Here is a 27569-nt window from a genome sequence, read left to right on the forward strand (position 1 = left end):
GATTAAGTGGAAGATTATGCAGTTGCGGTACTACCTCTTGGGTTCTCTGGTGACGGACCATGCACCCCTAAAGTGGATGGCCCTTCACAAGGAGTCGAATCCGGGGGTCACCAGGTGGTTTCTTGACCTGCAACAATACACGTTTTCACTCGTTCATTGGCAGTGGTTTCTTCATGCCAACGCTGATGCCCACTCCCAGGCTCACAACCTCTCGGTAGAGGTCACCGGATCCAACGGGTCTGGGATGAGGGGGAGTCTTATCACACATTTGTGCATAGGAGGCAGCTGAAAGGCTTGGAGAAATTTGGTAATACAACTGCCAGGGGGTGGTTGGGTGCACTAACACTCTTTCTAAATTCCCTGCAGACCATTCCCGGGAAATGCCACCAGGAGGCACTGCCTCGACTCGAGACACTCCACTTCCGGTCCCGGCACAGAGGACGACATCACTTCCAGCCCCGAAGATGACATCACTTCCCCCAGATTTCCTATAAAGCCTCCCTCCTTTCCCATGGAATTCAGTTCAGTTTACTGTCTTGTTAACCTGACTTGCATTCAACCTTTTACTTTTTGCAGCCAGGAAACAGATTATACGGGTGGCTGCCCCAAACCTTTGTATATATATATATATATATATATATATATATATATATATATATATAGTAATGAAAGAACCAACAAGCATAAAGATTTGGGGTTTCCGGCCCCGTATACTGAAAAATAATCCACAATTATACAACACAATTCCAAGGTCAAAGTCGATAAATAAACTCAAACAGTTGACAACAAAAAATGGCGTTGGAGGAGTATTTAAGGAGGAGGGGCCGGAAGTGGAGGAATGCTGGGAAGGAGCCGTGGTGGGTGATGGGATCGATGACATCATAGGTGGAGGACGGAGGAAGGGCGGAAATAACGTAGTGCGGGAACTATAGGAAGCAGAGTCATGGTGGCAGTGCGTCTTTTCTTCTGTGGGAAACAAAGAGAGAAAGGTTAGTACCCCGCCACTCCCATGGCATTAAATTTAGAGACCTGGTTTAGATGTGTAAAGTCATTACAGAATCTCCAGGAGCCATCTGGCTTAGATACGAGGACTATAGGACTGGACCAGGGACTATGGCTTTCTTCAATAATGTCCATGTCCAACATCTGCTGAACCTCAAGCTCCACCTTGGCACGCTTTGCCTCCGGGAGTCTGTAGGGTCTCTCCCGGACTACAACTCCGGGTGCTGTGCCATGTCGTGTGCAATCAGAGAAGTCCGACCCGGTGCCTCGCTCACTACTTCGGGGACGGCTAGGATGGCCTGGGTCAACTCCTGCCACTGAAGGGGTGTCAGCTCGTCACCAAGGTTAAGGGCAGGTGTGCAAGCGAATAGGGAGAGAGGTCTACTATTGTCGGGAGAATCTTCCCGGTCTTTCCAAGGTTTTAATAAATTCACGTGGTAGATCCTCTCGCTCGGTCGATGATTTGGTTGTTTAACTAAGTAATCGACGAGCCCCTTTCTCTCCTTAACCTCGTATGGCCCCTGCCAGTGAGCTAATAACTTGGAATGGGAGGTAGGAACGAGCACCATCACTCCCGAGTTGCGGTTGTAACAACGGGCTTGCGCTGTCTGTGCACGAGTCACATGATCCTTTAGTAGGGGTCTGATTTTGTTGAGCCTGTCACGCAGTTGCGTGACATACTCGAGTATATTGGTGGAGGGTACGCCCTCTGCCTCGAAACCTTCTTTTATTATATCCAATAGTCCTCGGGGTTGTCGTCCATACAGTAACTCAAAAGGGGAGAAACCCGTAGAGGGCTGGGGTACTTCCCGGTATGCAAAAAGTACTAGTGGCAAGAGCTGGTCCCAGTTTCTACCATCCACGCTGACTACCTTGCGGAGCATCTGTTTAAGTGTCTGATTAAAACGTTCTACCAGCCCGTCAGTCTGTGGATGATAGACAGACGCTTTCAGGTGCTTTATTCGGAGTAACCTGGCAACCTCCCTGAACGTATCCGAGGTAAAGGGTGTACATTGGTCTGTGAGGACTTCCTTGGGTATACCCACTCTAGAGAACAGAAGGACCAATTCCTGTGCGATATTCTTTGTATTAGCGGAGCGCAGGGGAACCGCCTCTGGATACCGGGTTGCATAATCAACCATGACCAATATGTATTTATGGCCACGATTTGAGGGTTCCAGGGGTCCTATCAAATCCACCCCTATTCTCTCAAAGGGAACATCAATTAGAGGTATGGGAATGAGAGGAGCACGGCCCCTCCAAGGTATCTGACGAATCTGACACTCTGGGCAGGAATGACAGAGTTTTGTCCTCTCCAATGTTTTCTCGGCCCCGAGGTGGGCGCCTAAGAGGTGAGCATGAGCTAGTTCGCATATCTCCCGCCGGAAGGTACGCGGGACTAGCAGCAACTTCCGCACCTCACCCTTGTGGTTGCAACATCGATATAGCATATCGTTTTCTAGGACAAAAAAGGGCTCCCGTAGCATGGAATCATCAGCCTGTTGGCCGCTGGGGACAACGATAGCATCCCGGGCGAATTTCAGGGAAACGTCATTCCACTGTTCTCTTTTAAATGAAGCAGGTGTGGACCGAAATTGGTGATCCAGGCAACTCAAAGGATCTTGTATATTACCAGACGGAAGGGTGCCCTGGCTTGTACCTTCCCCGGTGGACATTTCCGGGTCAAGGTCCGTCGCTGGAGAAGTACCACCGCTGGAACCTGCGTCATTGGTATCCACCCGAGAGCACGGCGTGGGGACCGCGGGAAGGGAGCCCCGCCCCTTCATAACTAGACCCAACGAGGCGCGAGGAGCGGTGTATGTTTTACCACAGATTATATGCAACCAGTCATGTCCCAAAATCACCGGAAAGGGGGATTCAGGCAACACCGCCACCGGCAAACGAGTCAATACCCCTTTCCAGGCTATATAACACTCTGCGGACCTATATGATCTGGTCATGGTACAGTGACCTGTAGGTGTTGGTTTAGCCAGTGTCGCGGTAAACATAACGGCGAGCTACAATGGTTATGTTGCTGCCGGAGTCAAACAAAGCCACCACCAAGTGCCCATTTATTAAAACCACTCCCGTGTTAGGACTCGCCAGAGGGTGCGAAAGTGCACAGTACCTTTCTGTGGATGCCCAGCTGCAGTCCATGGGTTCCGCATTCAGTGGGCATGTCGATAATAGGTGGCCAACCTCACCACACTTGAAACAGCGCGGGGAGGCCGGCTTGTCTTTGGGCTTTTGCGGGGCTTCTGCAGTGCGTCGAGAGGGCACGGGGGTGGCCGCCCGTTCCTGTCGGTTCCCGCGAGCTTGCTTTTTCGACCCCCCCGGCTCGGTGAACTGCGAGCTGACGCTCCAAGACTTCCAGCAGACCCGGCATATCCTTAAAAGGAGGCCACCGGACCGGCTGGGCGAGGTGAGTTGGCATGGCGTTTACCAGCCCTTCACAGGCCACTTGTTCCACGACTTTTCGGGCTTGGGGACCTTCGGGCCGTAGCCAATGCCCCATCTTGCCCCAGAATTCGAAGGCCCGCGCTCGGGCTGGTTTGTCGGGATCAAATACCCAGTTTCGCCATTCGCTCGCCTGCTGGCTCGGCGTGATGCCATAGCGTGTCAGGATCTCTGGTTTCAGGAGGTCATAATTCGCGGCCTCCTCCTCGGGGAGGTCGTAGTAAGCTCGCTGCGTGGGTCCCTTAAGGTAGGGCGCCAGAATGGACGCCCACTCGGACCACTGCCACTGGTTCCAGGTGGCCGTCCGTTCAAAGATGCCCAGATACGACTCTGTCGTCTGCTTCTGACAAGGGAACTAAAGATGGAGGTGCCGGTCGAGGCGGATCCGGTCTTACCGTCTCAGCTGTGGCCAACCTGGACTTCGTCTCCTCCAGTTCCCGCTTCATCGCGGCTTGTGCTCGTTGTAAGGACTGGATTTGCGCTGACATCCCTTGCAGCACGGAATTCAGGTCCTGTCCTTCCGACATATCTACGGACTTTCTATCCTGCAAACGACTACGCCACTGTAATGAAAGAACGGCCCTGTATACTGAAAAATAATCCACAATTATACAGCACAATTCGAAGGTCAAAGTCGATAAATAAACTCAAACAGTTGACAACAAAAAATGGCGTTGGAGGAGTATTTAAGGAGGAGGGGCCGGAAGTGGAGGAATGCTGGGAAGGAGCCGTGGTGGATGATGGGATCGATGACATCATAGGTGGAGGACGGAGGAAGGGCGGAAGTCATGGCGGCGGTGCGTCTTTTCTTCTGTGGGAAACAAACAGAGAAAGGTTAGTATCCCGCCACCCCCTCCTGGCATGTCTTCCCAATCGTAATTAAGGTCCATCCATGTCCCCTACTCAAGGCGTGCTTGATATATATATATATATATATATATATATATATATACTTATAATACATTGTAAAAGATTATTATATATATTTACTCAAAATTTTATGTCAAACTTATATAGGCAGTTTTAAAAAAACGTAGCTGCGTCTTTTCCAGGTGGCAAAGTAGGATCCAGAGGTAGTCAAACACAGTCCAATAAAGTTAATTTTAAAAAAGGTCAGTGAAAATTTAAAGAACAAATCACAAAAAATCTGAAAAATGTCATTACTCTCTTTTATTAAAATTTTAGCTTTCTAATGTTAAACTTCATTTACTTTCTATACTTAAAAGTTGTGCTACTTTTCTATAACACACAGTATGCTTTGAACGTGCAGTGTAGCTTGAAACTGTTTGCCCTCTGTACCTTACCAACTATAAGGCATATCATACACTGAACTAGTCTCTAGTCAGAATGACAAGAAATAATTTGAATATTCGACTTACAATTTAGCTTGTAAGGGTTATAATAGAACCTTCCATTGACTATGCACGAATATATAGGAAAACATTTTAACATGACTGGGAAAATACTTGTATCAATTTAACATAGCCTAACTAACTAACAAATGGTTCTTACAGAGACTAAGGACTATGATTACGAGGAAGTCTTGCTCCATCTAGAAGTATAATAAGCACAAAGTATACAATTATTCAACTCAAAATTATATATCAAGCACATCTGTCTCTTTTAAAATTGTCCAAAATGTTTCCAGGGCAAAGTCCAACCTGTGAACGCTGCAATCAAGTTCCAGCCTCACTGGGTCACATGTTTTGGGCCTGCACCAAATTAACATCACTCTGGACCAAAATTTTTAAATGCCTTTCTGACAGCCTTGGTGTCAAAAGCCCTCCTAATCCATTAACAGCTGTGTTTGATGTACTCCCAGATGGGCTTAAAGTGGAGAAGGACAGACAAACCGTGATTGCCTTTACTACACTATTGGCGCGTAGACTTATCTTGCTGAACTGGAAGAATCGTAACTCTCCTCTTTTAAGTCAGTAGATAACTGATCTTTCTATATAATACGCTATCATGGCTGTTCGTTTGTCTGTCCAGGATTTTAAATCACCTGTAGCTCGCAAACTGTTTGACCTATTGACCTGAAATTTGGTACACATATACTACGTGACGTCTACTATCCGCTTTCAGGGTGATGATTTTTATTACTCTTTTTATTTTTAATTTATTTTATTGTAGAATCAATTCTCGTGTGGCGCATGCGAATGGGAGTTGTTCTCATTCCCTACCACCTTTGCTAATCATTCTTGAGGCAGATTAAAGACTTAAAGTGCCAGCTCAAGTGAAAAATTAAAGCAAACGTACTAAGTAATTGCAAAATAAAAACTAACTTAAGCAGTTTTAATACGAAAAGATTCTGACGAAAGATGAGAAGCAGCGGGCCGCTAGGTTGAATAAAAGAATAAGCTTCTCAGGATGCAGCAAGCGCATCAACCTCTGAGCAAACAAATGCTAAACAGAGACAGAGAAAGAGGATGAAAACTAGGAATGCTCAAGTCAAGTGTATTCACTGCACGTTATCGTGCAGTACGCCATTACTGGTGTTCTATATTATTTGAAATTGGAAAAAATCTAATTCTCACTTAGAGGATCTGTGCAGAAATTTTTCAAAACCTGGCAGGATCTAATCAATAACATTTAGAATAAGCTTTTAAAGCACTGGGGAAGCAGATTCTCTCCCCATTTCTTTTTCTTCTCCTTTTATCTTTATTCACTTATTCATTTATCTATTTACTTATTTTTACTAGCTTTAAGTTTTATTCTGCTGCCCATGCTCTTTTTTACGGATGGGGGTTGATTTGTTTTCAATCCTATTTTTGTAAAATTGCACTATTTCTATGGAATGTTGCATAATTTCAATAAAATCAATTAAAAAAAAAAAAAAGAATACCGGTTTAATTACTCTAGCCTGAAATCAGCTTTATACTTGGAGTTTGGATCCTTGTTGCCCTTTTCCTTCTATATCGAGGTGGCTGTGGCAGTTTGGAGAGAACTGTCAATATAACAAGTCCCACACCACCTTTTGGGCTACCCTGAATGAACATTTTACTTAAGACAAAATACATATCACTACAGAGCAACTGGTGTTATGCCCAGTGTGAAAGAAGTTCTTATTAGAGCTTGTGCAGCTCTGGAAGAGCTTATAGCAAGGTTACAGTGGTTTGTCTAAGCAGTTAAATTAACATAGGATGACTAGGTTTCAAAGAAGTCCCACTAACTATGACTTAAAGTTGTCCAAATTTTCTATTTTAACTCTGTCTTCTTCTAACTATATCATAATGTATGTGATAGTGAGATTAATTATATCAATCTATATATATAATTCACTAAGGCAAGACAACCATGAAAAGCACGCCGGAAGGGGCGTGGATTCACTAAGCCGCCGACAAGTGAGACACCTATGGCGCACACATTAAGGAGCCACGCCCACCAACTCCAAGACCATTGGATACGACGACAACTCGCAGGGCCACGCCCACCAACTCGGACGCGACGACACAGAAAAAATGGCGTCATTTATGTTCGTCTGTCGTAGAGGCCACATGCAGTGCAGGTCAGGTTAATGTCATGTACCTCCGAGCTACGTTGACTGTTCATAGAAGCATGTTTCTCGCGGAGGTGAATCGCCATATGCAGCGTGTGAACGGTTTGCGAGGGGTATCCCATGGGATCCTTAAAACAATCCTTTAAAACTGAGGTTAAAGCACAATGAAGGAATCAGCCTTTAAAAACCAATAAGCCCTGTGCCTCTGTTTCATTACCGTCTCACCTGCTTCACCAATGCAGGCCCTGCAACAGTCGAGACGCTCTGTCAGCAGCTGACCTTCTCTGTGCCTGACAGGATCACACAGAGACAGCGCAAGAGAAAGCCGTGCCAGAGACAGACAGAGGCACACACACAGGCAGCTGGTGGGCGGCTCTCCGTGAGTTTCTCTTGCGAGCGGACACATAACCAGGTGGTGTGTATGCTTCTAGAACGAGGCTGGACGTGGCTTGCGACCGGGCACATGAGCAGGCAGTGTGTATGCTTCGAATGCGAGGGTGGACACGACAAGACCATCTAGGAAAAAAACATGTCGCGGATGTGATTCGCTGTATGCACTGTGTAAAACAGTTTGTTTGTCGCAGATGTGAATCGCTGTATGCGGCGTGTAGAACAGTTTGCGAAGGGTGTCCCTGTGTCTTTCCAGAAGTGTTAAACCATCAATAAATAATTATGCGGCGTTTGTTATGCCGTGGGTTCACTATTGTGTTGTATTTTGCTCTCTCCAGAGTTCCATCTTTTCATTCACTTACTGTTGTATTCTCACACTAACCTGTTTTAGACAACCGTGTCTTTTCAGAAGCGTTTACCATTCAATAAATAATTATGCATGAGATTGAGCGTGTGTCTAGGCGTGGGTAAGCCGTTAAACCCCATTCGGGCTGCAAACCATGGAATTGCCACTAAGTGCGACTCATACGCTCCCACTGTTTTCGTCCCTACCCTTTGTACACACCCCCCTCCCACACGTTGACTGTTAATAGAGGCATGTTTCTCGCGGAGGTGAATCGCCATATGCAGCGTGTAAAACTGTTTGCGAGGGGTATCCCATGGGATCATTAAAACATTCCTTTACAACTGAGGTTAAAACACAATGAAGTCAGCAGTCTTTAAAAAACGAGTTTTCGGTTTCGACGCGTGCAGCATAGCAAAGTGTTGTACACGCTACATACAGCAATTCACATCCGCGACAAACATGCGTCTTCTTAGATGCTCCTGCACTTTGTACACACCCCTCCCACCTGCTCGCGCCGCGGACGATTGTGTGTTGGTTCGTTCCGTGCATTGTTACAATGTTGCTTTTCTTGCTGATTTATTACATTACCGATTTTGCAAATGTTAAATTTTCTCCCTGTGCTTAAAAATGATTAAAAAACCGGCCTGATTATGCAACGTATGGTACGCCGCGGGTTGGCTAGTATTCTATAAAAGTCAGAAAAGTTCTAAATATAGTGAAGAAACAATAACTATTCCTGTGCTTGAGTAACTATTGGATTTCTTCCTTATCCAATAAATATTGGCTATATTAGCTTTACAGAAATGTACCTAGTCTTGCATTTAATCTGCAATCAGACCATTCAGTAGGACTGTTGGCAGAGACATATACATCCGTGGTATTTATTTCAAAACCTTCACATGTTACTAGTTTAGGTTGCCAATGACGTGTGCAAGAATGACCAGAGACAGTCATTATACAAACAACCATGCTTGCGTTCACAAGGTTGCCCTGATTTATATCCTGCTATTTGTCTATACTAGGTTAAAAAATCTTCTGTCACCTGCTGGAATTTTTGGTTTGTATCTTTGTTTTCTGATTCACAATCTGCATATTTTCAGATACACTTTGCATAAACACTCCTTCTGTTGTGTCCTTTTATTACTTTATTTGGCTACTTTCTATATGGCTTTGGCCCAATAAACCTTAACATTAAATATTTGTGCTATGTTGCCAAAACATCTGTTAATTTAAAGTATATCTCTAGTCTAATGAAATTAGACACTTGGTTCTTAAATGTCTCTATTGCCAAAAAACCTTGTTATATAGTAGCTCATAAGTTTACTATCAATCCTCTTCATTAAAGAATTTTGCTTAATGTTGAAATCTATACTTAATGCAGTGATATTCAAAATAAACAATCAATAATATTTAAATTGGTCTGATTTTATGTCATATACTAGGGGGCTCTGCCCCCTGCTCGCTTCGCTCACCAACTACTAGGCAGTCACTATGTCCTAGCCACTTCGCGGATCTGCCAGTCGCATATGAGGAAGCAGATGTACAATTTAAACACTGTTATTTTCATAGGTATTGTTACATATGCATAATAGAACTAACTATTTTACATTACAGCGAGTAATTAACCTTAGTAAAAGATAGTAAAACGTAATAAATTGTCGTGTTGTGTTTGAGGTGTTCATTGCGTTATATGTGTTTGTTCTGTTTGGCTTTGAAATTAATATGCAAATACCTTTTAAACTTACACTTTTACTTTAAAACTTCAGTTAAAACAATTTTTTCAATTAACCTTTCATCAATATTACATTGAATTTTAATTCTGTATTTGGACTTACATCGTGATAATGCAACATATAACTTCCCGTGAGCGAATATCGTTTCTTTCTCTCTACTAAATAAACCGACTTTTTCAAATTTTTGTCCTTGTGATTTGTTAATTGTCACAGCAAAAGCTATTCTAGCAGGAAACTGTTAACATTTTAATACGAATGGCATATCAAGATCTCCTTTGGTGTCTAATGTTATCTGCAGAAGATGTACTAAATTACCTTTCTTGTCACCTTTTAAAATTTTACATGTCAGAATTGTTCAACCAATTTTGAATGCAACTAATCTTGTCCTATGGCATAGCCCATCACTCAGACATAAATTACACAATGACATTATGATAACATCCTTCTTTCAACAGTAATTCGGCTGGTGAAAGACCGGATGGCGTTAATGGTTGTAGATATTCTACGGGATATTGTAAGTTGATGTTTTCATCTTCCGCACCATCACCACCAACTGTTTCAGCATAGTCTATTGATACGCATTTATCCAATCTGCTGTGTAACCAATCAACAATCTTCACGTTAATTCATTTGACTTCATCGTTTTTCGGTGCTAGGAATGCCCGTGTACTCATTGTTTCTGTTGATAACCCTTCGGGATAAAATTCTTCAATAAGATTTGGACATAATAAACTTTCTTTTATTGGGAACTTAAAGTGAGGAAAACGTAAACATTTATAAGAGCTGTTAGCACAGAAACTGCTTCTGACAAAAACATTCACACGAATAAGAGGTGAGATTACCGTGGGCGTGTTTGAAAATGGTTGAGAGGAGGGCGGGACTAGAAAAAATCTTTTGTCAATAATCTCGTCTCGCGAGACTTGAAAAAATCTCTTGGAAATAGCTCTTGTCTCGTTTTAAGATTTTCTTTTATAATAGAGAGATATACAGTATATATTTATAGTTATATATATGCTCTATAGTATGAAATCATTTTTGAAATATTTACTTTTACATGTTGCTCTTCCACTAGGTGCTGACTATGTTCTGCTAATAATTTTGTAAAATATTTGCAAGAATATTTTATTATTCCTCCTGTGTACAAGTTAAATCCAAAACAATCACTTTCTTTCCATTAATAAAAACAATAGTTACAAATGTTCAATAAGTAAACATTGCTCATGTATATACTGTATATATATATCTATACTAATAAAAGGCAAAGCCCTCACTGACTGACTGACTGACTGACTCATCACTAATTCTCAAACTTCCCGTGTAGGTAGAAGGCTGAAATTTGGCAGGCTCATTCCTTACAGCTTCCTTACAAAAGTTGGGCAGGTTTCATTTCGAAATTCTATGCATAATGGTCATAACTAGAAGCTATTTTTCTCCATTTACTGTAATGGAGTTGAGCTTGAAAGCCGTGGGGGGCGGAGTTTCGTGTGACATCATCACGCCTCTCACGTAATCACGCATTACGTAGAAAACCAGGAAGAGCTACAAAAAGCGCTGAAGAAAACATGCATTATATAATTAAGAAGGCAGCGAAACAATTAGAAGTGAGCGAGTGACATATAAAACCATATTCAGTGGCTCACGTGAACTGACGCAGTGCGCAGACAAAAAGCAACATTTCCAAAGAATGCTGAACAAAAACTGAATTACACTGCTACGCTCAAATAGACAAACCGCACACCGTGGCGCAATAGTAGAGGCTTCGACCTCTAGCGCTGACTTCTGAGGTTCGATTTCCGAGAGGGGATGCACTAAGTATGTACGTGCACTTCTCGATTCATTTTAGCCTCGCATCCCCTTGCTAGTATACTAATAAAAGGCAAAGCCCTCACTCACTCACTCACTCACTCACTCATCACTAATTCTCCAACTTCCTGTGTAGGTAGAAGGCTGAAATTTGGCAGGCTTATTCCTTACAGCTTACTTACAAAAGATAACGGTCGACAACGTCCGCCATGTTGAACTTTCTTATTTATGGCCCCACCTTCACGAAATTTAGTAGGTGGCTTCCCTGCGCTATCCGAAACCGATGTGCGTACTTATTTCGATGGTATGACGCCACTGTCGGCCGCCATATTGAACTTTCCAACGTCACTAATTTTCCAACATCCCATGTAGGTAGAAGGCTGAAATTTGGCAGGCTCATTCCTTACAGCTTACTTACAAAAGTTAAGCAGGTTTTATTTCAAAATTCTACGCGTAACGGTCATAACGGTTGACAACGTCCACAATGTTGAACTTTTTTATTTATGGCCCCATCTTCACGAAATTTGGTAGATGGCTTCCCTGCGCTAACCAAAACCGATGTAAGTACTTATTTCAGTAGTATGATGCCACTGTCGGCCGCCATATTGAAGTTTCCAATGTCACTAATTCTCCATTTTCCCGTGTAGGTAGAAGGCTGAAATTTGGCAGGCTCATTCCTTACAGCTTACTTACAAAAGTTAAGAAGGTTTCATTTAGAAATTCTATGCGTAACGGTCATAACGGTCAACAACGTCCGCCAAGTTTAACTTTCTTTTTCATGGCCCCATCTTCTGGAAATTTGGTAGGCGGCTTCCCTGTGCTAACCAAAATCAATGTACTTATTCCGGTGGTATGACGCCACTGTCAACCACCATATTGAACTTTCCAACGTCACTAATTCCCCAACTTCCCATGTAGGTAGAAGGCTGAAATTTGGTACTTATTTTGTTGGTATGATGCCATGTCGGCTGCTATATTGAACTTTTCAACGGTCTTTGTTACTTATGGGCCCATCTTCAAGAAATTTGGTACGCGGGTTCCCAACGCTAACTGAATCCTACTTACGTACATATATACGGCCATAACCTGCAGCTCGGTCACCGTGTGAGGCGGCGTTGGGTCCCCCATCCCAACGCCTCCCACTTGTTGGCTGCCTGCCTATATAAGGCCGTCCGTTGCTCCAGTCTCTACATTCCCTTCCTTGCTTCGCCACGGGATTCACGTCTCCCTGCTGATAACTACAGCCTTTTATTTAATCCACGGCTTCTCCGCTGTTTTATTGTTCCTTTATTATGATTATAGTTGTTGTGTAGGTATTTTAGACTTACTTTACATTGTTCAGGTACCCATTTCCTTTATCATTCCAACCATACCCCCTATTAACATGTCTATTGAGGTGATCACCATCGATCAAAAAAGTGTCACTTACCGAGTGGTTTCCATGCCTGAAGATGGCACCTACCTTTTCCGTTCTCTTTGTTACATATTGCACGGCCATATCAGGCTCACTCTTGATATCCGGAGGAACATAGTGTCTTATGTATTGAATGACTGGGACAGGTTCAAGGTGTGGACTGATGACGGTAAAGGAGATAATTATTCTACACAGGAGCACTAGAAGAGTGAAATGCTTAAGCCCTTCACCTATGCATCTGCATGTGAGTTGATGGCTGCCGGTGAATTGTTCGGTTGTTGCTTTCAAGTGTACCGAAATGGCCAAATATTTTACACCTTTTGACAACCGCCAATGCCTCTTAAACATCTTAGATTGACAGGTGATGATTTCAGTAGTGGATACTTTGATGTTTATGAATGTTTAAACTCTCAAAAGCTGGATGTGAAGTTATCGATGAAACCAGTTCTATACTTACAACGCTTGACAAATGCCAAATGTCTCTTCAACACAAGTCCTACAAATACTGTGGCAATTGAAACAAACCATGAAACTCAAACCGATTATGACAGCAGCAATCCAAGCTGTGAGATTTGAAACAAGATTACTGTTCACATGGCCAACTGTACGTTGCATGCTCAAGAGTAAGCTCAGCGCACAGCTTGGTCATATTACAACCGGAGGGCCGAACTCGCAATATGGTATACAATTAGATCCTTAACAAATAATTATTGGTATAATTTCCCTCAGTTTAAAAAGGTTTAATTTTCTTCTTAATTAAAATTTTAAGGCAGTACTTCGCCGCTGCAAAGCGCGGGTATTTTGCTAGTATATATATATAAAAATCATATCAAGCTAAGTGGTTTGGAAGATAATCTGGAATCCATTGAATTGTAACAGAGAGACTTAGATGGCATACAGACTCATACAGATTAAATGTAATATGAGTAAATGTAAATTATTACACATAGAAAGTAAAAATATTATGTTTGAATGCACAATAGGAAATCTTAAAATCAAAAGTACACCTCTTGAGAAGCATATAGGAGTTGTAGCGGACTTGACACTATCAACTGCCAGACAGGTTCAGAAGCCATTAAGAAGACTAATAGAATATTAGGTTATATAGCAAAATATGTACAGTACTATTCCAAGGAGGTTCTGTTCAAGCTTTATAATGCACTGGTGAGGCCTCATCTGGACTTCTGTGTGCAGTTTTGGTCTCCAGGCTACAAAAAGGACATTGCAGTGACTGAAAAATAGCAACTAGGCTGATTCAAGCGCTACAGGGGATGAATTTTGAGAAAAGATTGAAAGAGTGTTTTTAGTTTAAGCAAAATAAGATTAAAAAGAGACATGACTGAAGTGTTTCAAATTATGAAGGGAATTAGTGCAGCAGATTGAGACTGTAATTTTAAAATTAGTTCATCAACTTGTGGGTAAATTTTTCACAAACATTAGGAAGCTTTTCTTCACAAAGAGAACCACAGGCATATGGAATAAATGACCAAGTAGTATGGTAGACATTAGAGCTTTAGCGACTTTCAAAATTAGACTTGATATTATTTTAGAAGAATTAAGTGGATAGGACTGGCGAGCTTTGTTGGGCTGAATGGTCTGTTCTTGTCTAGATTGTTGTAATGTTCTAATGTAAATAGTTCAAATGCCTTGTTGATTTTGCAAATAATTAGCATTTATTTTTAGATTGCCCAACATTATAAATCCTGTTTGAAAGACTTTGCTGCTGAAAACTTTTCATCCATGGGGTGGATTTAATATATGATGGACAGGCCTTGGTGTGTCCACTGCCCCAAAGGAAAGGATATCAATATCTAAAACTCTTTATAAGATGTGGATACTGTAACATGAATGTAAGTTTAATGTCACTGTGCTCTGTACAAGAAATTATTTTATAAATTCATTCACATGTGCAAGCCAAAGTTAGCACACAGGGCAGCATTTAGAAACCACTAGTCTAGCAGTTTGGAGAATGAAGGGTACAACTGCGAAAATAGGCATTGTGTTATTCCTGAGATGAAATTGAATCCTTTCCTTTCCTTGTTTGGAAACCAAAGAACCAAAGAAGGGCTTACACGTGGAGAAGACAGTATATAAGATTTGGACAACAGCCAAACCCTTCAAAGCCGATGAACGGATGATGTCATCTGTCCTGAAAATCCTTTCAGCACAGTTACGAAAATGACAAACTATACAAAAAATGTTGTCATGAATTCATTCCATCTGTTATACTGCATAAATCGTCATTAAAGAAAGCTAAGTTACTTTCTCTTATGTGATTTTTACTGCTGTATCACTATGGGAGGGATATCGCCTTTTACATTATATCTATATAGTTTCTGGTTACTTAAAACGCCGCAATTTAAAAGAACTTATTCCAACTAGGGAGCTATTCCTCCTAAAAGGAAACCGATACCTCTACAATTTTTAACCCACAAAGATTATTTTTAATTTTTGGCACGAGAGGTTACTAGCACACAATTCCTTAAACTTTCAATTGGCTTGTTTGCATTTAGGGACACTGGAACTTGAGTGCATTGCAACAAAAGGAAGTTCCTTTGTCAGTTGGTTGATGGCTTGATGCATGAATTGATCCACCTCTGCAGACAGAACCTTTCAGCAGTGTGATGTGCTGACCCAGTTTAGTCTCCCTTTGAGTTTTAATGTTGTGTCAAGAGTTAGGAGTATCTGGTTATAGCTTGGAGTCAGGCAATTTTTCTGCTTACAGATCTTTACTATGGTCCAGCCTTCAGGGTCAAAGTCATGTGCTATTGTCTCCGATTGGCAAGGAAGTGTAGCTTTTACTTGCCAATTAAAAAGACTTTTTGCTTATTTTTGCTGAGTTTTGCTTATTATTAGTCAGTACTACAATACTTCATCTGTAATTTTTTAAAGTTACTTATTGATTCCACAAAGAGGAGAACGTACCGGATGTTGTTTTGGTCCTTGTATTAATATTTCTTGAGGTATTAGTCCTGTTTCATTGTGGAATACCCCATACTAACGTTAATGCTGGCAGTAAACCGGATAGCCATGTTCATCCAATTTCTACTTGTATCTTGGCTCATTTGTTTCTCATGATCAAATTAAATTCTGCAAGTGATAAACTCAATGTAAGGGGTCCCTTTTAATCTTGTCTTCTTCTTTTAATTTTCAGTATAGATCCTTCAAAAAATATAGCTACTATAGTTATATCTGCTTTGGTTGTTGTTGTAGCCAATAAGTGAATACTCAAAGTATAAAATAAAGTCAATCCGAATAAATACTAAGGGAAGAGGCATTTAGTTTTTCCAACAATATTCAAACTATTAGCACATAACCTATGCTGCTATGAATAAAATGGGTAACATGAAGTTAATTTACTATAACACAGTTTCTACTGCCAATTTGTGCAAGTTATGTGACAAAAAATAACCAAAAAGTTAAGTAAACGCACAATCTTAACGGAGCGACCAGAACATCGGCCAAACTCAGCAGCAACATCTTTGAAAAAGAAAAGGCAAAATAAAAAAAAAGAAAGCAGAAAAGTGTAGAGCATATTAGTTAAGGAGTATTATGCAAGCAAAGTAGTTAGGAGTTAATGAAAGGCAAAGTAGCAACAGTGTCCTCATATTTCAGTCTCAGGGTTTAAAATTAATGTGTCTAAAGCTGTCTATGAACAGATTATTCATATAACATATTTGATCTATTCCTACATAAAGTATTTTAAATTATTTCACATCTTCCCAAGACCTGTCTATCTATCATGGATCAGCTGATTTATTTAACATGTCTATTAAAATATCTTTTAACTTGTTATCTTAAAGCTAAAACAGTTTTGTTATACATGTCCCAGTTATGTTTCTTTAAGCTAATATTTTTAATAGTAATTCATTTAACACATACTTTTCTATCTTAGCCTTTAGAATTTCAACAAAGTGAAGAGAAGTATTTCATTAGAATGTCAAACTATTGGAAATAAAACCTTCCATTAGCTATGTAGTCATGAAAACATACAGTCTATCCTATTTCACATTTAAAATATACAAATTACTTGTCGAGCAAAGATTGGATAGGAAAATAAATAAAGTATCTCACATGCAATAAATGTAATTCAGAGTCTGTTTGTATTTAAAATGGCTCCAGGGTAGTTAATGCATCACTTTATGTCATATCAAGGTGGAAGTAAATTCAAGTAATGCTTCTTTTTGGTAAAAAAAAAAAATGGTAAATGGCCTGTATTTGATATAGCGCCTAACTAGAGTTCAAGAACCCCCCTAGGCGCTTTACAACACAACAGTCATTCACCCATTCACACACTGGTGATGATAAGCTACTATGTAGCCACAGCTGCCCTGGGGCACACTGACAGAAGTGAGGCTGCCGAACACTGGCGCCACCAATCCTTCCGACCACCACCAGCAGGCAAGGTAGGTTAAGTGTCTTGCCCAAGGACACAACAGCTGCATTCTCATGCCGGGAGCCAGGATCGAACCTTGCGACCCTCCGATTGCTGGACCACCCGCTCTACCGACTGAGCTACTGCTGCCCTAATAATTAATAATAATTTTTGTCAGTTAAGCATTACATTCATTCTATTATATAGGAAATCAATTCAATGAATGAAAATACTGTACATTTATCTATGCTTAACTTTGATTTTTTTCACTCATAACTTCCTGTTAAGATTAGTTGCCTCATGCTAGGTCATTGATGTCTTGATACCTGGATGTTCCTGAAGAAAAGCCCAGTTCTAGCGTTCTTTGGTAGTTGAAAATTTCTCTAGCATTATTATACACTACTTTTTATTGCTAGAAAATATCTCAGCATGGGACAGGATTCCAGCTTACTATATGTTGAGCACATACACAAGAGCCAATCCAGAACTTTAAGGTATCCCACAGACATAAGGAGAACATGCAAACTCTACAAAGAAAATATTCAAATGTAAACCTTTAACAAAACCAATAAACAAATAACGATTTAAATGGGAATATTGAATAATCACCTCTATAATAGAACTGGACTACTGTGGACATGAAGGGAAGAAAAAGAAAAAAAATAACACCTAATTACAAACAGAAGATGAAAATAACCAAGTCATACATATAATGTATATACATATATATTATGTTAAACAGACACGCACATCACTTTTACACCACAGTAAACTGTCCGCAGTCCCTTTTTTAACAAGTATCCTTATCCTTGTGTATTTTCTAAAAGATCCAACCTGTCTGTGTAATCCACAGTTATTCCAGGCTACAGGAAAAATTAAACATTTGGTATGTTTTCCCTTTTTGCTATAATGAAGTCTTCTCACTGGTTCAGAGCTGAATCCATGGCATTAAAGTGTTCCTCACTAAGAAACAGAACAAGCAAGTTTCAATAGTAAAAAGTTCAGTGCTACAAACACAGCACATCCTCCAATAGTTCACCCACCTGTTTAATTACGTGTACACAAACCACAAGATATTTTGGAGCACCCTTTCAACTCCCTCACTTGATTTGACAAATTACTGATTAATAAATCAGTACACGTAAGTGCACAGATTTATTTAATAAGAAAACAAAAGAATTCAAAACTAACGAATGAATCCGTCAATTTGTTTATTCATTATTAAACTATGGTCAATTGACAATGGAGGACATACCAACAAAAACTCCAGTCATCAGAATCCATGGAGTGTGCTCAGTTAGAGCAGATAAATCCACATGATAAAGTCAGACACAAAGTCCTGGAGACCTCAGGGAACTACAGTAGAGTCTGTACTGAGCCATCCAATTTAATGAACGAAAGTTTACTTCCAATGGTTTTATGACTTCCAGTATCTCAGAAGCCGAGAAACAACTTGTAAGTAGAGAAGTGGCACCAAATGCCAAGGAAGTGTACCGTGAACAGAAACAGAACAGAGGAGGGTTAATAACAGTTAATGATTATTGTGTTATGTATTGTTTTGTACAAATGGCTAACAAACAGAGATGCTATATGCACTGCTAATCAGCAGCTCTAAACAGTACATGCTAGACTAAAGTATTGAGCCTTTAGCCTGGATTAAAAAGCAGACAGGATGATAAAGACAAATGAAAACATTATACAACTCACCTTTTAAAACGCACGTCAAAATTCTATTTTAAAAATATTATCCAATAAAATTGAGTCCATTGCAATTTTCTGACTATGGCTAATTTAATGTAATTTTGTTTAGCTGATGGAGTGTGAAGTGGAGTTGATAAAAAAAGTCTTGTCGTGTGTTCTTATGAAGTAAGATGGGTGATCAGTTCTAGAGAAGGCAGTCATTATGCAGTTAAATGACCACCTAAATAAACATGCTATTCTTGATAAATTTCAGTCAGGTTTTAGAACAAATCACAGCACAGAAACTGCACTCGTTAAAGTAGTAAATGACTTGCGGGTAAATGCAGACAGAGGCCATTTATCTGTTCTCATCCTCTTAGATCTGAGTGCTGCATTTGACACCATTGATCACAACATTCTTAGAAATCGCCTTAGTCAATGGGTGGGCCTCTCTGGCAGGGTCTTAAATTGGTTTGAATCCTACCTGACAGGGAGAAAATATTTTGTTAGTTGTGGGAATTACAACTCGAAGACACTTGATATCCAATATGGTGTTCCACAAGGCTCTATCCTGGGTCCGCTGTTATTCTCAATCTATATGCTTCCGTTAGGTCAGATTATCTCAGGGCACAACGTGAGCTACCACAGCTATGCTGATGACACACAGCTGTACTTATCAATAGCACCTGATGACCCCGATTCTATTGATTCACTAACACAATGTCTGACTAGTATCTCAGAATGGATGAATAGTAATTTTCTCAAGTTAAATAAAGAGAAAACTGAAATTTTAGTGATCAGCAATAATGGATACAATGAGGCTATTAGAAATAAACTGGATACATTAGGATTAAAATCAAGACGGAGGTAAAAAGCTTAGGGGTGATTGTTGACTGTAATCTGAATTTTAAATCACATATTAATCAGATCATTCGGACAGCATTTTTTCACTTAAGAAACATAAGTAAAGTTAGACCTCTTATATCACTGAAAGATGCTGAGAAATTAGTTCACGCTTTTGTTTTCAGTCGACTAGATTACTGTAATGCACTCCTCTCTGGACTACCCAAAAAAGATATAAATCGTTTGCAACTAGTGCAGAATGCAGCTGCTAGAATCCTAACTAGGAAAAGAAAATCAGAACACATCACACCAGTCTTAGCGTCACTACACTGGTTACCTGTGTCATTCAGAATTGACTTTAAAATTCTGCTTATGGTTTATAAAGCCTTAAATAATCTCGCCCCATCTTATATATCGGAATGTCTGACACCTTATATTCCAAATCGTAACCTCAGATCCTCAAATGAGTGTCTCCTTAGAATTCCAAGAACAAAACTTAAAAGAAGTGGTGAGGCGGCCTTCTGCTGCTATGCACCTAAAATCTGGAATAGCCTGCCAATAGGAATTAGCCAGGCTGATACAGTAGAGCACTTTAAAACACTGCTGAAAACACATTACTTTAACATGGCCTTTTTATAACTTCATTTTAATCGTAATTTAACTTAATCCTGATACTCTGTATGTTCAATTCATCATAACAACTATTCATGGTGGCTCTAAAATCGGTACTGACCCCTACTCTCTTTTCTGTTTCTTTTTCCGGTTTCTTCGTGGTGGTGGTCTGCGCCACCTCCACCTACTCAAAGCTTCATGATACTCCAACAATGATGGACGGATTAAAAGGAAGACGTCTACGTGACCATCATCATCATCAAGCCCTTCCGTGAGAATCCTAAATCCAAAGAGGACTGTTTCATTTATGTTAGGTAGAATGCCCAGAGGGGACTGGGCGGTCTCATGGTCTGGAATCCCTACAGATTTTATTTTTTCTCCAGCCGTCTGGAGTTTTTTTTTTTTTTCTGTCCCCCCTGGCCATTGAACCTTACTCTTATTCGATGTTAATGTTGATTTATTTTTTATAATTATGTCTTTCATTTTTCTATTCTTTAATATGTAAAGCACTTTGAGCTACTGTTTGTATGCAAATGTGCTATATAAATAAATGTTGTTGTTGTTGTTGATAACTGGGTTGCATAGTATTTTCTTGACCATAAATGATAGAATATTGTAAAAAGATAAAAATGAATCTGAAAGTTATGAGGGTTCAGATGGAGCGCCATGTGCACTGCTGTTAGGCAAAGTGATAAAGATTCTCTAGCTGGTGATAAATATCCCTTCTGGATAACACTAATGTGTCTTTCAGCCACTCTGGTCAACAACTGATCCCACTGTTGTATCTATGAAGTACAGAGTTTCTCACTTGCTAGAATGCTCTTTTTTTACTGTCTCAAAAGCACAACCACCAGAAAGCGTGTACAATTCTCACACATGCCTAAATACACATGCAGTCATGTTCCATGGGCGCATGCAATTATATTACAAATCTTATGTCTTCCAACAGCCATCTTCGTAAATGTAGCTGTTTTATTGTTTAGAGAATGGAAGAGGTGGGCAGGAATGTGGGGCCTTGTTGGGGTCTTTATTCTGACTGAGGAGGAAAACAACAAACACATGATTTGCCTTCCATATCTCCTCCATTGTCAACTAGCTATAGTTAAAAAATTAATTAATGGACAAATATTGCTGGGTTTCTTTTATGTTAATCAGTTTCAGACAACTTTGTTTATATCTGTTTAAACAAGTCTGTGCCTTTATGCGTACTCATTATGTAATTAGTAATTTGAATAGTTTGCATTTGTATTTTACTTGAGAACTTGTCACAGTGCTCTGCACCTGCACTCAGCGAAGAATGCTATACAAAAATTAAATGAATTGACTTGAAGTTCAAAATCTTTCACTCAGATCATTTAGTTTGATGTTTAAAATGAACTCAACGTATAATTTTACTAGGTAAATTGACTCACTTTCTTACTATTTTGACATTCTCACTATTTTTATATTTTCTTCTTTTCCAGGGTATTTAGCTGTATCTGAAAAGAACATTTATCAGCCAATGGGGACTACAGTTGTTTTAACAACAAGCATATCAGATGATTTGGAAATTTTAAATATAGAGTGGTCAATTTTTACAAATTTCACATTTATCGCTAGGTATACACCTACTCGTACTAGGATAGACTGGATTCCAGAATATAGGGGCAGACTCAGTCTCTCTACGAACAATGGATCACTTGAGATTAAAGATCTGAAAATAGAAGACAGCAGAAAATACACATGTATGATTAGGTTTAAACAAAGAGAAGAATATAAAGATGGCATTGAACTTAAAGTTTATGGTAAGTGTTTTACGTTACTGTTTACGTTACAATTTATAAAGCCTTCATACCTTTGCTTTTAGTTAGCTATTTCAAGGACAGCATCTGTTTAATCAGTATTAAAAATCATCTTAAAAACGAAAACTGTAAAAATATAAAGTATATTATTTTAGATGGCAACATTTTTATATGAGTTTTTCAGACAAAGTGTAAGCTGTTGAAATATAGGTATAAAATATTTTAGTCTAGTCTTCAGAATGCTTCCTAGGAACTTGTTTCTTAAACATTACAGGTTATTCTGCCTATAATGCTTTCTGTTTTTTATTTTACTTGTATGTGCTACTGTGTTCATCAGCGTATCCTCAGAAGATCTTTCAGCATTTTGTAGCTAGTTTTAGCCTGTTTTTCCATTTCACTTTTTCTAACTGAACTTGGATTGTCATCTTCTATGTTCCAGCTGTACTCTTCTTATTACAGGATTTCACCATTTTTCAGAATTGTAAGATATAGTAAAACATCATATATACATCACTTATCATTCAGAACAGAAGCAAAGCAGGATGGAATGGTTCTTTATGTTAATGTAGAGACAAATTAATCTGGGGGTCACATCAAAAATTGCATTTATATATTGATTTTTATTAAAACGTATGCTAAATTTTCAAACATACCAAAATTGCTGTTATAGCTATTATTATCAGTAACATTCCATCAATGTGACATTTCTGTCCAGGCTATAACAGACTAGATTCCATGTTACTGTCACTTTGCATTTGCAACAAAACCTGAAACTGTAAACTTACAACACAATTAAAGGATAAAGCTTATAGTGTAAAAGTGTGACTTTCAGGTCTAGTACATAGTATGGTACAGCACACAATATGATGAATAGAAAATTAAACATAATTTCCCAAGCGGAACAGAAAAATGATAAAAACAGGAAGTAATAAATATGTTTGTTGCCAAACTCCAGAAAGTAACTGCTGTTTCCTTGAACAAACCAACTGCTGATGCTATCTACGTTTAGCAGCTGGTAGTCATGTGGCAATAAACGCAACAGCCAAGGAGAATAAAAAGAAACCAAATAATGTCCTTCCTGCTCCAGGAGTTTCAAACACCCACCACTTCTTGCACTTCTGATGTTAGTGATAATAGTTCACCTCTTGACATATATGTAATGATTGTAACAATGATGCTGCTGATTTTGACAGAGATGAGGACCCGCAAAAATTAAGTGACACATATTTTTGTCCCTCAATCTGCACTTAATAACCCATAATGACAAAGTGAAAACATGTTTTTAGAAAGGTTTGCAAATTTATTATACACTGCTCACAAAAATTAAAGGAACACTTTAAAGAAACACATTAGATACATCAGATCTCAATATGAAGTTGGATATCTATACAAATAACGACAGGGCAATGTCTTAGGAACAAAAGGATGCCAAGTCTTTTAATGGAAATAAAAGTTTTCTGCCTACAGAGGGCTCAATTGTGTAGACACCCTAAAATCAGAGAGAAATGAAGATGTGGCAGGCTAGTCCATTTTTTCAAAAACTTAATTTCTGCTACTCAAAATGCTTTTCAGTATCTTGTGTGGCCCCCACGAGCTTGTATGCATGCTTGACAACGTTGTGGCATGCTCCTAATGAGACGACGGATTTTGTCTTGTGGCATTTCCTCCCAGATCTGTATGAGGGCATCCCTGAGCTGTTGTACAGTCTGAGGAGCAACCTGGCCGCGCCTAATGGACCGAAACATAATGTCCCACAGATGTTCTATTGGGTTTACGTCAAGGGATCATGAAGGCCATTCAGTTGTTTCAATTCCTTCATCCTCCAGGTACTGCCTGCATACTCTTGCCACATGAGGCCGGGCATTGTCGTGCATTAGGAGGAAACCAGGACCTACTGCACCAGCGTAGGGGCTGACAATGGGTCCAAGGATTTCATCCTGATACCTAATGGCAGTCAAGATGCCGTTGTCTAGCCTGTAGAGGTCTGTGAGTCGCTCCATGGATATGCCTCCAAGATCATCACTGACCCACCACCAAACCAGTCATGCTAAACGATGTTACAGGCAGCATAATATTCTCCACGGCTTCTCCTGACCCTTTCACGTCTTTCACATATACTCAGGGTGAACCTGCTCTCATCTGTGAAAAGCACAGGATGCCAGTGGTGGACCTGCTAATTCTGGTATTCTATGGCAAATGCCAATTAAGCTCCCCGGTGCTGTTCAGTGAGCACAGGGCGCAGTAGACATTTGGGCCCTCAGGCAACCCTCATGAAGTCTGTTTCTGATTGTTTGGTCAGAGACATTCACACCAGTGGCCTACTAGAGGTCATTTTGTAGGGCTCTGGCAGTGCTCATCCTGTTCCTCCTTGCCCAAAGGAGCAGATACTGGTCTTGCTGATGGGTTATGGACCTTCTATGGCCCTCTCCAGCTCTCCTAGAGTAACTGCTTGTCTCCTAGAATCTCCTCCATGCCCTTAAGACTGTGCAGGGAGACAGCAAACCTTCTGGCAATGACACGTATTGATGTGCCATCCTGGAGAAGTTGGACTACCTGTGCAACCTCTGTAGGGTCCAGGTATCACCTCGTGCTACCAGTAGTGACACTGACTGTAGCCAAATGCAAAACTAGTGAAGAAACAGTCAGAAAAGATGAGGAGGGAAAAATGTCAGTGGCCTCCACCTGTTAAACCATTCCTGTTTTGGGGGTCATCTCATTGTTGCCCCTCTAGTGCATCTGTTGTTAATTTCATTAACACCACAGCAGCTGAAACTGATTAACAACCCCCTCTGCTACTTAACTGACCAGATTAATATCCCATAAGTTTCATTGACTTTATGCTATACTCTGTTTAAAAATTGTTCCTTTAATTCTTTTGAGCAGTATACATTAAAAATCGAAATCTCTCATTCGTAGAAGTATTCAGACACTTTGCCGTGGCACTTGAAGTTGTGCTCAGGTGCATCCTATTTTCTGTAATTCTCATTGAGATGTGTCTAGAGCTTGAATGGAGTCCACCTGTGGCAAACTGAATTGATTGGACATCGTTTAGAAAGGCACACATGTACCTGCATATAGAATGTCAGGACAAAAAACCAAGCCATTAAGTCTAAGGAACACCCTGTAGACTTTTTCAATCAAATTGTGGCAAGGCATAGATCAGGGCAAGGGGATAAAATCATTTCTAAAGCTTTGAATGTTCCTAAGAGCACAATAGCCTCAATAATTGTGAAATGAAAGATGTCTGGAACTGTGGTATAGTGGGTCTGTGGCTCAGCAAGAGCTGGCCATTTTTAATAAATAATTAATTAATTGGCTCGCTCTTTGTGGGTGTGCGTGCTAACGCACCTGTGGGGTTTGGTGCAGCAATTGGGGAGAGACGCACCTGCATGTCAGGGGCAGTCTGTCTCAAATTGCTTCATCAGCTTCCTGAGGTACATGATTGAGACGCTGCGCCCACGGATGCCTAGAAGAATGAGCTGGCACAAGAAAAAAGAAAGATGTCAATTTTAAAGGGAAGCACTGGGGACTGTAATATTTTTTTTGGCAAGAAGCCTCCTGAATGTTTTTAACTCCGTTTTAATGGATTTATTTGGATTTTAACCTCCACTATCACTTGGAAATTTTGTTGGATTATTTATTTATTGAACATTTGGATATATTGCAGTATTTGAACACTGCTGTTTTGGTTGCTATTTAATAAAAGCACGTCTGCTCTTTTGCACTTACCCCTTGCTTGGCATAAGCATTCACATGTACTCATCTTATCCCTAGGATACAGTACAGGCGATGTGGGTTCCAGAAGCTCCCAGAGGGAACCAGTAGCATGGGACCCACACTGTCACAGGAACAGTGTAAGAAGGGCATTGGTAAATGAGGAGTCCAAGAACCCAATAGTTACTTTAATAGAACTTCAGAAGTCCTTTGGCAGGCTGCCTGGAGTTTGCCAAGGAGAAAAAATATTTTCTGGTCTGATGAGACAAAAATTCAGCTCTTTGGGCAGAACTCCAAGCACTATGCCTGATGAAGGTGAGGCATTACCTAATAACATACCTATGGTGAAGTATGGTGATGGCAACATCAAACTATTAGTGTGCTTGTCAGAAGGCAAGGACAGGGAGGCTTCTCAGAACTAAGGGAAGGATAAATGCAATGAAACATTGAGTGTTCTTTGAAGAAAATCTGTTTAAAGTTTCACTCAACCTCCAAGTGGGGTAGTAGTTCACCTTTCAGAGCGACAATGGCCTCAATCATGTCTTTGAGTGTCCCAGTCAAAGCCCAGACTTAAACTCCATAAAACATCTGAGGAGAGGCCTGCAAATGGCAGTTAACAGATGCTTCCCATCCAGTCTAATGGAGCTTAAAGTATCTGCCAGAAAGAATGAAGTAAATTGAATAAATCCAGATGTTCAAAGCTTGTAGAGACATACCAAGAAGACTCAAAACTGTAGAACTAAAGAAGACAAATAATACAAACTTACCTACAATAAACCATAATCCTGAGAACGACACAGCAACCACCTCCTCATCCATAACAACATTTCCAGCTCTCGACAATGACATCACTTCCGGTCCTCCAATGATGATGTCACTTTCCAACCTCTGATGATGACGTCACTTCTGGTCCCCCAATGATGATGTCACTTCCCGGCTTCTGATGATGATGACATCACTTCCGGCCCTCCAATGATGACCTCACTTCCGACTTCTGATGATAATGTCACTTCCGGTCCTCCAATGATGACGTTACTTCTGCTTTAATCATTTCCTGTAGCCATTTTGTATCTTGTATAAAAGCCACCATCACAAATGCCAGTTTGTCGAATGTTTGATGTTCTTTCATCTATTTTGACCAAAGCTATTGCATCTCAGCAATATACAGGGCAATTCCCCAACTCTTTAAAGTTGTTTGAAATGTTTTTTTATCACAGTGGATAAAAAAAAAATTAATACTTGGTGATAATGAGTTGCATACAGATGTGAGTGACCAGGAGCAGCTTTTGGTGGTGGTATAAGTTGTAGATTGTGTGATATCAAAAGGAGTCTCCGTTTATGAACACTTTTTTGGCTTTCCTGACTCCACAGGTGAAGGCTTGTATGAGGCATTTGTAGGTCACCTGGAGACATTAAGCTTAAATATTTCCAGCTGATGTGATCAATCATATGAGAATAGAAGTGACATGCTAAGTAGCAAGCAAGGTTTCCAAAAGAGAGTTGTGGCATATAATAACAAGACATTATGTGCTCTTTGTGGAAGTCACACACTTAGCTGCCTCACTGATAACACGGTTAATTTAATATGTGACATACATCAGCTTCCTCAAGTTGCTACAGCAGCTTTACCTGTTTTTATTAAGGACCTGGGAGTAATTCCAGTGCCAGGGCATAAGAAGAATAAAGAAGAACATAAATGCAGAAGTCCCATTTATTAGGGAATCCATCTCCTGATAGCAATGCAGTTTTTTTTTACCTCTTCTTTGCTCGATCAGCTGCTGGATTGCTGCTGCTGCTGCCGTGCCATGTGATCTGCATCTTACACAGCGCTTTGAACATTTAAAAGCCTGTAAGAGCCAGCAGTTTAATGTTTTATTAAACTGGTATAAACAATTACGTAGTTATTTTAAAATATCTGAC

The 27569-nt window shown here is 40.2% G+C and overlaps 1 protein-coding gene across 4 annotated transcripts in view; it reads left to right on the top strand.

Moving 5' to 3' along the window:
* The first annotated feature begins 1996 nt into the window (after window positions 1-1996).
* Window positions 1997-27569, top strand: part of LOC120518333 — a 64888-nt gene continuing 39315 nt past the window's right edge. For 2 of the 4 annotated variants that reach the window (XM_039741076.1, XM_039741077.1), the window contains exons 1-2: window positions 1997-4293; window positions 21618-21938. In XM_039741076.1, the coding sequence (XP_039597010.1) occupies window positions 4248-4293; window positions 21618-21938 (367 nt within the window). In that variant the 5' untranslated portion in view covers window positions 1997-4247. Of the gene's footprint in view, window positions 4294-20348; window positions 20388-21617; window positions 21939-25709; window positions 26554-27569 lie in introns of those variants that run through there. The other 2 variants (XM_039741078.1, XM_039741075.1) reach the window with 2 other exon arrangements.

The sequence above is a fragment of the Polypterus senegalus genome, chromosome 18 (assembly GCF_016835505.1).
Source record: "Polypterus senegalus isolate Bchr_013 chromosome 18, ASM1683550v1, whole genome shotgun sequence".
NCBI classification, from domain to species: Eukaryota; Metazoa; Chordata; class Cladistia; order Polypteriformes; family Polypteridae; genus Polypterus; species Polypterus senegalus.